General features: G+C 37.4%; 1 protein-coding gene across 2 annotated transcripts; it reads right to left on the reverse strand.

Moving 5' to 3' along the window:
- Positions 1-1,569: 1,569 nt before the first annotated feature.
- hyou1 (hypoxia up-regulated 1) lies at positions 1,570-14,081 on the reverse strand. Of its 2 annotated transcripts, none has more exons than XM_047804815.1 (24): positions 13,747-14,081; positions 12,796-12,868; positions 12,478-12,571; positions 12,301-12,379; positions 12,059-12,213; positions 10,902-10,978; positions 10,616-10,797; positions 10,409-10,524; positions 9,517-9,703; positions 9,146-9,280; positions 8,956-9,038; positions 8,277-8,409; positions 7,992-8,179; positions 7,494-7,632; positions 7,318-7,375; positions 7,136-7,212; positions 6,707-6,883; positions 6,367-6,560; positions 6,145-6,232; positions 4,598-4,854; positions 4,309-4,393; positions 3,944-4,181; positions 3,708-3,812; positions 1,570-3,183 (listed from the first exon to the last, which is right to left on the reverse strand). In XM_047804815.1, exons 2-24 carry the CDS (start codon positions 12,860-12,862, stop codon positions 3,134-3,136), a joined length of 2,964 nt encoding a protein of 987 aa, XP_047660771.1. In that variant the 5' UTR covers positions 12,863-12,868; positions 13,747-14,081; the 3' UTR covers positions 1,570-3,133. The 2 variants fall into 2 exon arrangements, with proteins under 2 accessions (XP_047660771.1, XP_027006673.2); XM_027150872.2 differs by having other exon boundaries at positions 3,935-4,181; positions 13,747-14,079.
- Positions 14,082-14,485: the final 404 nt, after the last annotated feature.

Below are 14,485 nucleotides of genomic sequence, written 5' to 3' on the forward strand. Positions count from 1 at the left end.
AACCTCTACCTCATCTTTATATGTTTAACTTTGTTTAAACAGTAGATATTTATACCGGTAGAGAAGAATAATACAGACTTTTATTAATAATACTTACTTTTTTCTCTCTCTGTGTTGTCCTGCCCAAGTGAATCGCAGCAAAATTTATTTACATTTGTTTTTCTGTTCATCTGACCTTTTCCTTGATTAATGCCTTTTTATGTCATTTCTAACTTCATCACATTTTTTTGTTAATCATCAGATTTGTTACAATTTTTATTTTATACTACTTTGTACATTTTCTAATCTTAATTGTAATGTTAGCTGTCACAGGTAAAAGTCTGTCATCATATTAGCAACTGGTAAAAAATATCTATATTAGTGACTTGATGCTTTTTTTAAAATCCCATTTTATGTGAATTAAATGTGTTCCAGAAGAAACAGTGGTGTGTTTGTTGTTAGCTGCTGGTATTCTTGGCATGTTCTGCATCTAACTCCTAGCTATTATTATCATTCTCAAGCACAAGTTTGCTACGAAGAAAAAAAGGCAGACACCTTTATGCTTTGTAGTCTCAATCAAAAACATGTCCTTATTCTAGTACAAATAAAGGTCTAATAATACTGTTAAAAATGTTTGGACTGCTTTAAATCTCATGCAGGCAGCTACAGCAAACCATGAGAGAGAGAGGCACAGGAATGGGGAAGATGTTGGCGAACGTAAGGGACTTTCCCAGGTTCAGTTATTTAGAAAAGACTTTAATTAATTTGAATTTAGTTTGGAATTAGATTACATTTTGTTCTAGTGACTGCATATTAAAAACCAAAAGCTTTACAAAAGATGTACAAGTAGTTTTGAAGCATTAATAAATACTGAAAAAGAAGCACAAGTGACAAAAAGAGTGTACAAAAAGGAGTGTTAAAAAAATTGAACAATGTATTACTCATGGTATCTTAAGTATGTAACCTAGTGAACCAGAGTTAATGTATCCAGTGATAGAGACTTCTGTACGTTGCTCTGGATAAGGGCGTCTCCAAATGCCGTAAACGAAAGACGTTTGTCTGTCACAATTATCTACACACACCATTATTTTTGGTATCCTATTTTTTTCTTTTTTTGCATGTAATGAATATTGTTTTTTACTCACCAAGCACATTATTAAGAAGACCTCTTCACCTATGCATTCATGCAACTAATATGAGAGCAATGAAGTGCATAAAATCATGCAAATATGGGCTAGCAGAACATTCACATCAACCATCAGAATTGGAAAGAAACGTGATTTTGATCATGACATGATTGTGCCAGATTGGCTTGAGTATTCCTATAACCATGCCAATGAAATCAATGTTCTTAAGTTGTCTTCTCATTCACCTGATATGAATCTATCAGAACAGATTTAGAATATGGTAGATCAGGAGAATTATAGATTTCTAGTACACTAGAAAATTGTGTCATCATGGAAGAGAGATTTGTTTGACCTACAAGGTATTTAAGCATTTTTTTTATTCGGATGAATAATGAACCTTGGTATGTGTACATTCTTGTTAATATTATATTCCAGAAAAAAAGATTGAAATACATGACAGAAAGAGATTTAAAAAAAGATTTTATTAACAGCTTAGAAACAAAATATCCCTTTCCCAGACATTATATACTCTTTTCTTAGTAGACCAACAATATAAAGACAATGGAATGGTGAAAAGAATGGGAACGGACGAAAAGGAGGAATTTGCAACTTTTACTTTCTTGGAACAGCAAAGGCTCTCATGGGGGGAAAAATGTTCCTTAAATGTCAGTGCAGTCAAACGAGTCCCTAAAGAGTTCACTGGTAATATAGGAGAGTGGATGTGGTAACAACCAAAACCTTTATTTGGTTTTAATCCAAACTGACTGTCACTACATTAGCTAAATTAGGCAATTATGAAATCAGCCACATAATGCATAAAATCATGCATGTACAGATTAAGAGCTTCAGTTAATGTTCACATCAAACAAAGAGGTGGCAAGGGCTTTATGCAAGCTCACATGTTGCTGCCAGGGACTAGGGTGAATACTTCAAAAACTGCTAATCATCTGGGACTTTCACAACAAAAAAAAAGTCCCCAAATTTTATGTAGAACTTTACAACCAACCCTTCAGTCAGAGAGATGAAAAACAGGAAAATGGATAGACTGGTCCAAGCTGACAAGAAGCATCTCAAATAACTCTTTACAGCCACAATTATAACAAAACATGTCAAACCTACCAAACAGACTCCAGTATTGGCATTACAGTACATTACCATCAGCAGAGAACGATACTCTGAGGCTACAGTGGGTACAGGCTCACTGAAACTGAACATTACCTGAAGCTCTTTCCCTATATCTACAAGACTTTATGTGCTGTGGCCACATGATTGGCTGGTTGGATAAATAGATGCAGGCTCAGATGTAAGAGCATTCCTAATAAAGTGGTTAGTCAGTGTATAACGCAAGTGATGTAAGACAGTGATGCTGAATACTGAAGTGACATGACTCGTACGCAGAAACTGAATTTGAACAAGGGCAAATTTCACTTTTGGTTATCGTATCCTACTGATACAGAATTCTGCATTTCATCACATACACCAAAGAATAGGAAAAGCCCAGTAAAGGTGTGGTCTTAAACGTCTTCCATTTTACATGTTTGCCGTCTTGTTTGTTTATGCAAATTACTAGAAATGTTATTGTAGATGACAAACTGGTGTTGAAAAATTTCTTCATATTCAAATTCATCTAGCCTCTGTCAAATGAATCTAGAATTTACATTGTGCTCAATCCAGCACAGAAATGGTAAAATATTTAAAGACACAGTGAACTTTACAAGGAGTGAGCTCATTTTTGTATGTATAATCCCATAAGAAGTGCACACAGACTGAGGAAAATTCTGTAAAGGTGTACATTCCAAACAGGTAGACAGGATTAACACAGACTGCAGTTGCTTGTAGACTTTCAAGTTGAAATGTATTCAGTGTCAGTAGAGCACAGTTAACAAAGGAACTAAAGGAAAATGATGACATTACCTAAAACTGTCTGACATGTTCTGCTGTGATGTGAGAACAGATGGTGTGTATAAAAAAAAAAGAACCTTTCATCACAGTCAATAAATACAACACAAAATGAGATGTTCCAGTTGTTATAATTCATCTCCTATATGGTTTTGTGACTCATCCTCCTCTGTCGTTTCTGTAAAAAAAAAAAAAACACAAACATTTTCACAGGTATAAATTAAAACGTAAACTCAAGAACTAGCTTGCTTTTATTCTGAAATTTCTTTCTATAATCAGACATCAGAATGAATGAAAGCCAAAATTCACTGTCCAGTTTTTTTTGAATGCTTATGTATTTGAGTTGAGCCTAATTTACAGTAGATTATTTATAATATATTTCCATATGTATAAACAGCAAACACAATACTGCTGTCATGTTTTGCTAATAGGATGGTGCTCTCGGTGCTGTGCTTCTGTCAAATATAGCAACATGACTTCTCAGACTTTGTGTCTTCTGGCAAATTTAAAAGATTTGATATGGCTAATCATATTTCCATAAGTTTCAGCTGTGTGCAGTGGTATGGCTATGGTAATCCTCTAAACAGCTTCTTGAAATGAAAGTGATTAGTTGAAAGTCTAATCACTGTTCCAGTTTGGAACACTATGCATACAATGAAAACTTATTCAACACACTGAAGGGTTGCATAATAAGTAAATTACCTTTTTCTTCTGTTTTTTGTGCTATTGTTGGCTCGGTCTCAGCTTCTTCTTTTTTATTCTCCTCAGTGGGAGGTTCCTCTGCTGGTTTCACCTCCTCAGCTCCATCTGGAATATTATAAAAAAGATTTTTCAGGATGCACCAAATTTATAATAGGCAGAAACAGCAACACCAAGAGTTTAGAACAACAATGCAAGACCTTACAAACAACCGGAAAGGTTTTCCTTACTGGATTTGCCTGTGGGAGGGATGACTTTCTCAGACTCTGTGCTGTTAGTTTTACCATCAGAGCTGGTGGAGTTCTTGTCTTTAGGTTTTGGTTTGGGCTTTGGCTTGGCAAACTTGGCTTTGTTGAGCAGGTAGTTGACTTCTCGATCCAAGAGGGAGAGTTTGGCCTCAATATCTTTAGATAGCAGCACAGGTTTCTCTGTAGGAGAGCGTTTTTCCTGCTCAGCCACAGTTTCATTCTTCCAGGTCTACCAATAATAAAATGAACACAGACAGACAAAGAAGAGAACAAAAAAAAGTTATATTAAAACCATCAACTAAGTAATTTAAAGGTCATATTTGGAAAAGGAATAACAAATATTGCTTACTGCATACCATAGTCTCATTTATGACTCTCTCCAAGCTTTTCAGCTCAACTTCAGTAAAAATCTGGTCATCTTCTGAGATCATTTTAGCACCCCTATACAGAAAGCCAATACAATTGATTACATAAAAGCCAAACGGTTCAATGTCCTGTAATGCCTTAATGTTTTTTTAATTTACTGAAATCTAGACAAGGCTCTATGGGCATGTTTAAAAATATGAGTCTGTAAATCCACATCTGGAGCAATTCAGGTGCATCTACCACCTATAGTTTTAAGCAGTATGTTAGCAAAAGACTCACCTCAGAAACATGGCAGAGTGGTTGAGCATGCTTTCAAGTGTTGCTAGTCTGTCTGGCCATTTTTTCCTCTCGTCCACTCGAAAGAACATGGCTTTGCACAGCTTCTTCAGCTCGGTCAGCTTCTCCTTCAGTTCTTTGGTTCCTGCTGAATAGCCCTCATCATCTAACCATGCTGAAGCCTCACTGAGCTTGCTGGAGATTGCCTCCTTCTCCTCTTCAGTGACCACAACCTGGTACTCCTCCTGGTACAGTTTATCCTGTAGAAGGATGAGAGAAGGGTCACAAAGGCCAGTTCTGAACTAAGGACAATTTTATACGGTTTTGTCATAGTACAGCATCTATTCAGGTCAGTTTCATACAACATACAAATAGATAAAAGGTTGAGAAGCATGACTTTCATTCCTTTTTTTCCTTTTCATTCCAGAACTATCTGTCTAATGCATTTAGAAATAACAAAAATCATCCACGCATACACGTGGACCAAGATTCTCATCCAAACATTGTTATTTTAGTCTACACCACAGCATGATTACCATGTTCTCACCTGCCTAAATGAACTGCACCAAAGGTGGCAAATACAACAATGGTTTAAAGCTAAAACGCTGCATAAGAGAAAGAGAAATCACCCTAAATTACTCAGGCCATAAAATACAAGACTATATACGTCTGGGTACAAAAATACTGGAAAACAATTCTGAAGCTCTACCATTAGATCCTGAGCAGCAAAGCAAAGATGCAAATTACAGTATTTTCCGCACTATAAGGCGACCTAAAAACCTTAAATTTTCTCAAAAATTGCCCGTGTGCCTAATAATCTGGTGCGCCTTATGTGTGCACCGAGTTCCAAAAATCTGTAAAAATGTTGTTGTGCGACTTTGGTAAACGCTCTGCTTGATTGACTGTCGGACACAGGGACGTAATACATATACTACATACGCTGGCAGCGATACACCAATCAGATAACATTACATAATATGTACAGTACGTACGCTTATCTCCCCCACGCCTCCGGTAGGTTTACTACCGGTATGCTGCAAAACAACATTAGTTTCTTCCTAACCATTATGCGCTCTACACTCCAGTCCAGTAGGTGGTGGTAAATGCACCTCAAGTTGGTTTGCCATCAGTCAATAAAAATCAGATGCTTGCGAGGCACAATTCAAACTACAGGCTATCAGTTACACGGATGTAAATGGGAATAGAGTAGCTGAAAGTACATCAATGTATCGTTCAGAAGTGGAGGAAGCAAGAAAATGAACTGCGCCAAGTTAAGAAGACACAGGAGATGAGGACTGTGATGGATTTGTGGGAGAAGATTGATTAAAAAATAATGTGTGTGTGTATTGTTAAATAGTAGACTAAAGTTCAACTAAACTCACTGTTTTGCTTCCGTTACCTTTTTTGTGGACCGTATGTTTTAGCATGCGCCTTATAATACGGTGCGCCTTATGTATGGGTTAAGTACAGAAATAGACCCCGTAATTGAGACTTTGCCTTATAATCCGGTGCGCCTTATAATGCGGAAAATACTGTAATACAAGTTATACCTGAGTTTCAAAGACAAATGCCTCCAGGCTGTTTAGCGACTTCTCCCTCTCCAGTTTTTCCAGATCTCGGTCTGTCAGATCCTGCAACCTGATGTGAAAAATCAGGAAACAGTGATCATATGATTATAAGCTTCATAGAAATGATCACATTATCACTTTCTTGTCCATGGCACACAAAATTAACATCCACTCGGCTTGTACTAGACACTTTAAAACGCATACTTCTTTTTGGAGACTTCAATGTCTTCTGGGCTAGGATTAGGTACATCGTTAACCTCCAGCTCCATTCCAATGTCTACTGAGATTTTGCTCTTTTTCTGGGGTTTAGGTATCTTCCCTGCCTCCTTCTCTTCCTCCTTGGCTCCAGCTGCTTTTCCGTCATCAGATTTCTCTGATGCCTCAGATTCCTTCTCTGCCTGTGTAATAAGGATTTTGTATTTTTAGAAGAAATATTTCTTAAAGCAATCAGAAGTGCTTTAAAATAAATGTACATGCCTTTAGCAAAGAAATGCACTATATGTAGAGAAAAAGAATCATTACAGATAAAATCATGCTTTCTTACCTGAGGCTCCTCTTTTTCAGAGCCCTCTTCAGATTTCTTGTCCTCATTCTGAGACTCTTTACTTTTCTCTCCCTGGCTTTTCTCCTCTGTCTCAGATTGCTCTTTGGCAGCCTCGTCAGTCTTTTCCACTGTCTCTTCCTGGTCTTTTCCAGCTTCAGGAGGAACCTCCTCTTCATCCTGAAACACATGATGATTTTGAATAACACTGTTGAGACAAAGGTGGACCAAAGACTGAATGGAAAATGGCATTTATTCCCAATGAAAGGTTAATTTTGGTTAAATTGAATTGAGTGGCCATGTTGAGGGAGTCTGTGCAGCAAAACAAAACTGGACCCAGGGCATTAGAAGTATATATGGCTGGTCAGAAATAGGTTACTTTCCCAGTGGGCTAGTAGCTCTATGCATAGAGTTGTTAATTTTGAACTGTACCTGTACTGGTTCTGTCATATTGGCTGTAGGCTCTGTGCTGCCACCTCCAAACAGGCTGGAAATCGTGTTTCCCAGTTCTTAAAGGACAAAGAAAATTTTTGTAATAAGCATAGAAAAAGATGTATACCTAAAAGGAAGGTTGACAGAACAGGGGACAAACACCAGAATAGACCAAAACCTACTAGTGAGAGTTGATTCTTCCTCTTTTTCCTCTACGATAGTTTCAAACACTGACTCAACCTGCAACATGTTTCCTGTTGTCAGTATTTACGACTCCGTAAAACTGTTATTACAGAAACAATATTAATAGGAAATGTAAAAGAATGAAGTGAGAGAAAAAGAGCATAGTTTAACTGACCCGGTCTAGAATGAGCAAACCACTCTCATCCATGTTGAAATGGGCCTTGATGCCTTTGGACTCCGCGTCAGTGTGCTTCTTAAAGCTGTCTCCCACTCCAGACAGCTTCACCGTGGTCAGGTTCACTGAGCCAAACATCCTAATAAAAAAATAATTGGAAATCTAGCTTACAAAGATCTCTACTACAATTTGTTTCTTCTTGTTGTTTAAAAGCCTCTATAAACATAAAAATACATTTACAAACTCATTACTAACTGTTAAACAACTAACTATTGTAACTATTCTTACAACTTTTTAATGTTAGCTGCTCTTTAAGATTTTCCTAAGTAAGGAATTTTACATAGACAAATCAAATTTTAGTTATATACCCCTGCTATACTGAATTATACATCTATATATATTTTTTGAATGATCATGCATTGAGTTGCAATTGCTTTTCTTCCTAATGCAGTAATATATATATATATATATATATATATAAAATAAATAAATACATACTTCTGATCATCTGGGCTGAGAAAGCTGAGGTCACCGTAGTTAATGTTGAAAGTGAAGTCGTCAGTGTAACGGTTGAAGGTGATGACTTTACGCTGGGGATATGGCGCCATCCGCTGAAACAGAATGCGCTTGTTGTGCTTGACTCCCTTTGCTCCTTCATCTTCATCGGTTTCACGGCTAAATTCCACCTAATCAGAGGTAAGAAGGGAAATTTAAAGACTTTTTTTTTTAATAAAAGCACCTCAAGCATCATTCAACATCAGACTTGTGACATTGTTCGTTTACCTGTATTGGAAAGATGGCTGCGTCTCGGACCAGGAAGGGTTTGACTTTAAATGCTTTACTCAGGGCTGCGGCCTGGTACACTGCACCCATAGCTGCTGCCTCATCAGCATTTATATTCTTTCCCAGCTCCTCTCTGCAGGGAACAGAATGGGTTAATGGTTCCAGCATGACAGAACTAAACAATGTTTCAATACTCTTGTCTAATGGGCTTTTTTTTTTTTTAATTTTATTTTAAGATCAGTAACTTTTGCCCACGCATACACAAAGCAGACCTGTGCTACCGTTAGTAGTGCAAGTTTAGGAAAAACCCTTTATGTGGAGAAATTCTGCTATATTCTATTATAAATAGATCTGAAAATGCACTACACTTTTGCATAAATCTCAAGTACAACAGCATTTTTAAATCTGTTTACCTCTAAATGTGGTGCAGTGCAGATACTTTTTCATTCAGTATCTGATTATAAACGGAATTGTTTAGACTTGTGTCCTTCGTGCTAAGGTTGCTAACTATTCAAGAATTTGATCAAAGCCTCTCATTCACACTTGGTAAACTGGATCAGGTTGTTAGCCTAGGCAAGATTAAAATTAAATGAAAACGATAGCTAAAAAGCCCATGGGGTTTTGGGAAAACCTATTTATGTTAGGCCGTTTGCTAGAATTAATGTCCAGTAAAACCCACTTTTTTGTTGCTTTAAGAAGGACTTCCTGCACCCTGGGAACTCGAGTGGCTCCTCCAACCAGGATGACTTGTTCAATATCATCCTGTAACATCAAATGAAATGCTCACATTAAAAGCATGATCTGAAAACACACACACTTTACCAATAAGTAGCTGGGTTGACAAAAAAATGTTACATAGATGTTCTTACCAAAGACATCTCAGAAGCAGACAGTGCCTCCTGCACTGGTACTGCCACTCGGTCAAACAGATCAGAACACAGATCCTCAAACACGTCACGGGTCACCTTTGCCTTAAAGTCAATATCGTCCATCAGCCCCTCAATCTGAAAGGGAGAGAAGAAAAAGCTTCAAAGTCTACTCCTTTGATTATTAAGTACACATTGTGACAGTTGTAACAACATAAAAATTCAAATCAATTATTTTATATTTACTAGTTTTTCTGAGTCCTAAAATTTCAGAGACTTTTCTTTATTAGGACCACAGCAAATAGTCTGAGTACGTGTATGTATTTGCATATCTTGCATATGTATAATGTATACAATGCAGAACCCCTTTGTACCTGAGCTACATGTTCATTATTTGCGCTCAGCACTGTCTTGAGTCTTTGTGCCTCCTTCAGCAGCTTGGCCATGGCACGTGCGTTTTCCTTTACATCTTTATTCGATTTCTTTTGCTCATTGAAGAGTTTGGCGAGATGGTCCCTCAGTCTCAGCTCCATTTCAAAACCACCAAGAGTCCTATCAAAGCTAAACAGAGAGGACCGACAGTACTGTTCAACAGAGGAGCATGTACATTAAATCAGTCAGAGGAATGTATATGCCCCTCTCCCACATCTGCCAGACTGAATCAGCCGTATTAACCACAGCATTTTTGTTCTGTGCTTCTTTCATCAAAAAAAAAAAAAAAAGGTTAGCAGTTTGTGTGATGACCCAGTAAGTTGAAGATGAAGTTGAGCGTTTCAAATTTAATGATAAGTCTTTAAAACTATGAGTGTTCTCATTTCAAATTCATTATACACCAATGTCAGTCAATTTATGTCACCAATTTCTAACAATGTTAGTCAATTTCCTTAAATTCTTTCCATACCCAGTGGCATTGCTAAACACTGCATGGTTTTTTTTTATTAGTGGACATAATATTTATTTACATTTACAGCATTTGGCTTATCCACTGACATTTTTATACAACTGAGCAATTGAGGGTTAATGGCCTTGCTAAGAGGCCCACTTGCTGGACCTGGGATTCAAACTCATGACATCTGTGATTCCAATTATTTTTTGGTAATAATCCGACATAACGATTAATCACCAAAACAGACCTTAGCAATATTATTGCTAGCTGCAGTCCTTAAAAACCTAAAAATATTTTAAAGCAATTTGCACATCTCAAATTGCCCCCTGCCTACCAAGGTTGTAGTGCAATGAAATGTCAGCATAGTGTGAAACACTAACCCAACTCCACGGATCTGCAACTGAGGCTGCGTGCCTGCCTCTTTGGTCTTTACTGTCTGGTAAGTGACAATAGTGGCTGTTGTACTGCCTGATCCCATGTCATAAAACATCACATTCTGTCAAGAGGAAAAAAATTAGACAACATTAAGAGAGCAAACATCAAAATTACATTTTCATTTTCTCTTCTGCCTGCTTCATATGATGTACCTGGGCAGTTGAGTTGATGTCTTTTCTCCTGAAGAGTCCATAGTTCAAAGCTACAGCTGTATTGTCATTAATGAGCTGAAGGACTTTCAAACCTGCAATATGAGCAGCCCGCAGGACTGCCCTACGTTCTGCCTGGTTAAAAAAAGCTGGAACGGTAATTACTGCGTCTTTAACGATTTGTTCTGTGAAGATAAAATGTACAATGTGCCATTCTTAGGTTTCTGTAACATGGCACACAGTATTTTGCAGAAAAACAAACACAGAAGTCCGATTTGAATAGGCAAACCTGCAAAGTCCTCAGCCAGGCCACGAGAGTAGTTCAGCACCATGCCCAAAATCTCCTCTGGTGTGTACTGCATCTCTCTGTTGAATACAAAACAAGCAATACAGGCAATAAATGCAATATATGACACATTTAGAATACTCATCAATTCCTATGATGAGTAATTCTGTTAATATACTCAACCAATTTTATATAAACAATCGGAAAAAGTCTCCAGTTATAAATATTTAATTACGGAAATAAATATCTGAGTCAGAAACTACAGCACAATAATGATTCTCATTAAAACAAGTCCACCAAATAATTACTCTGTGTTTATCCATCCTAGGTATCAAATGAATGCTGTTAGTTAATTTAATACCATGTTATTGCCTGTATCTTGAATCCTTTAGTATTCTAAAATCACATGCACTGTATTATAACAAGACTGCAAATACTTCAATTTTGTCATTTACTGCTGACTGATGATATGTTTGTTTAATAGCTTAAAGGTATACTGATACGGGATGGACATGTTTCCTTTAATATACACTCAAGGAGTAGCAGTAGTGAACTTCAGAAATAAAAGGTATACAAATATCCTAGCGAAACAGAATGCTACAGATTTTTTTAAAACCCACATCCATTATAGTACTGTACAGTATGATAAAACGGTATTAATTTAATTTTTTTTATGATTAAATACGTATATAGTGATCATCATCACTCATTACTGCTTTTATTTCTACAATGCTACTTATTGTAAGAATCGTGTAGACATTTTCATACCAAGATTTTTTGGCTCTGGTTCTCTGGTTAATTTAATTCTTTTGTAAGCACTAACTAAAAAAAATTGTAAGCCTAAATGTGATGTTTTTTCTGATTTTGCACCATCTCTGCATAAACTTTAGAGATAATCCCAAGAGAAATATACTCAACATCCTCTCTGGCACCAACAGCCATGCCACAGTTACAGAGCCAGAGATCACACCTTTTCTCTATTCTGAGGTTTGATATGAACATAAACAAGTTCTGCATGATTTTATGCATTGTGATGATGCCATATTATTAAATGATTAGATAACTGCATGAATGTGCAAGTGTTCCTAATAAAGCCAACAGTGAGTATATATTCAAACACAGTATAAACAATCCATATGAATGAGAATGAAATTACTCACTCAGAGTATTTGAAATAAACTGTTCCCTTCTTTTCCTCTCGGAGTAGCTGGTGTTCGGGAAAGTGTTTCTGATACTGCTCAACCTGTAGGTTATCTGCAGTCTTTCCCAAGAGGCTCTGGAGATACCTGTACACCACTTTGGGATTCTTCACCGACTGAAATGAGTGAATATTGAAATTCAGTTCAACCGTGAGACCTGCATTTAAACTTAGAAGTTCAAAAACTGTCTGTAATGGACTCACCACTCCTATAGCACTGTCTCCAAAAAGTCTTTCATTTTCCTTTAAGCATACAGCTACTGGAGTTTTCCTTCTGGACTCCCTGAAGAAAAACAAATGACACAAATATATTACTGACTTAAGGAGAAAAGGAAAACATGCTGGATGATGGTCTTCATTATCAACAAAGTGGTTTCATACTTGTTCAGAGCAATTTCCATTGGGACACCGGGCTTAACTATAGCTACTTTCATCCATTCACTTCCCAGGTCTACAGACATCACAGCAACTGAACCTGTTTAAGAGAAATGGGTGATGATTACGAGAGATTAGGAGGCAAAATATAAAATCTGAGTTAGTAAATCTTGTAATGCAGCTTGTGACCAGAACACATCTTTTAAGCAAAACTACTGACATCAGAGTTTATTTTCTAGTATGAGGAGTTCTTCTTCATGTGTACATTTACTGACAAAATAAGATAAAAATCTAAGCCTTAGATGTTTGTAGATCGTGCTTCACCTGCTGGAGAAGGAAGGAGTGCTATAGCGAGGCAGAACAATGTTAATAACGGCAGCTTTTCCCTCATTGTAACCTGAAAGAAAAACAAAAACAAAAAACAAAACAGTTCACGTTTTTGGCCGTTTAAGGCATGCAAATAACTCAAATGGTGATCAGAGCGACTCAGACTTCCATGAATATAAATCCTTAATAAACTGATTACATTTGTAAATCTGTAATGAAGTGACCAAGGAAATCTGATAATAGACAGATCACTTAAAACATAAAAATACCATTCTGTGCTAGATTTGATCTGAAAACACCTGCTTGAAGATGAAGATCTGACCATGCAGAATCACTACATGGAAGCTATTCTCACATGAATAAGCAAGAGCTTCTTCCTCTAACTATTCTGCATACAAACACGTGGACTTGATCACAACGTTATCCTTATTACACGAATGTCGCACTGATGCACGTGTTCACGTCTGCTCATTAATACACAAAATTGCTCACTGTTCACTAACAGATCTGATAGCTATTAGTAAGACAGGTCAGTAATGGAGTGAGGAAACTTCTGGTATTGGTGCCTTTGTCTGATATGAGTGACGCACACAAAGCTGATAAAACACCGGATCCTGAAGGCAGGAGCACCACCAAATCTCATCATTAAAACCGGAGGATTTAAAGACCATTTGTGATTATTACACGATCCGTATATAGGTAGTTAGATACAAGCAGCATGCTGGAGTGACCTAATGTTACTAAGGAGCAGGAATCTCTTGCTAGCAGGTTGCTTTTAGCTTGCTAGCTGGTTCATGTACCCAAAAAAGGCACAAGCAAGCCTGAGATCATATAACGCTGAAGATGGAAACCGGAGATATATATATATAAATAAATATACATAAATAAATATATAGACACACACATACATATAGCTCTTAAGCTAAAGTAAAATGTGCTGAAACTTACCTTGAGTAGGAGAAGTTTTTATATCAGAACTGAATGACTGAAGATGATTTGACAGCGTGGATCATAAGAAAAGCTCTTCGTGCACTTCCGGAACTTGAATACTGCTCCCTGGTAAAATGTCAGATTAATGCCGAGTGAATGAGACACATGCGACGGCGGTGTTTTAAAGTCACGCCGCACACACAGCGTTGTCCTGATATCAATGCTACAGCAGTCACCGGCTCGTCGCGGCCACAGAGCCCAGGACGCGGCGCGATCTCATTGGATCCACACGCTTTGCTGTTCTGCGAGTTAAGCTCTGACCCGGTAGGCTGCTCTTCCCGCCCCTTTAGTGATGAATAAACCTTTCTGATTGGTCCACGTTCCAAACACGCTTTGAATAGTCAGGTATTGCACACACAGGCGTATTTGATTGGTCCACGTAAAATAAATGGGCGTGGAAATATCGTCACAAACGTCTTACTTGTTATTTATGCGACAATTTGTAGTTTATAAACGGTGCGTTGATGTAGGTCATCATATTGCATGGTAGCTACAGTACACAACTTTACTCCATAGTCATAGCAACACATTTAGAATATTTCTGGGTTCAATAACCAATGCAGTCAGAATAAAGAAAATAAACCAACGAACCAATAAGTTATTAAGGGCGTTTTTGTATACAAACGGAATGGCCTCCTGGAAAATAACACCTTCAGCAGGCCCTCCATCCTTTCCCTCTTAAAGCCCCTAGTAAACA

This window comes from Tachysurus fulvidraco, chromosome 20 (assembly GCF_022655615.1).
Source record: "Tachysurus fulvidraco isolate hzauxx_2018 chromosome 20, HZAU_PFXX_2.0, whole genome shotgun sequence".
In the NCBI taxonomy this organism is placed as follows: domain Eukaryota; kingdom Metazoa; phylum Chordata; class Actinopteri; order Siluriformes; family Bagridae; genus Tachysurus; species Tachysurus fulvidraco.

Coding starts and splice junctions, on each gene's coding strand:
- hyou1 (XM_027150872.2), bottom strand. CDS start 12,862: ATGAGGGAAAAGCTGCCGTTATTAACATTGTTCTGCCTCGCTATAGCA. Junction 8,180..8,276: donor CAGCCATCTTTCCAATACAG/GTAAACGAACAA, acceptor ACCTCTGATTAG/GTGGAATTTAGCCGTGAAAC. Junction 3,813..3,934: donor CCCTCCCACAGGCAAATCCA/GTAAGGAAAACC, acceptor ATAATATTCCAG/ATGGAGCTGAGGAGGTGAAA.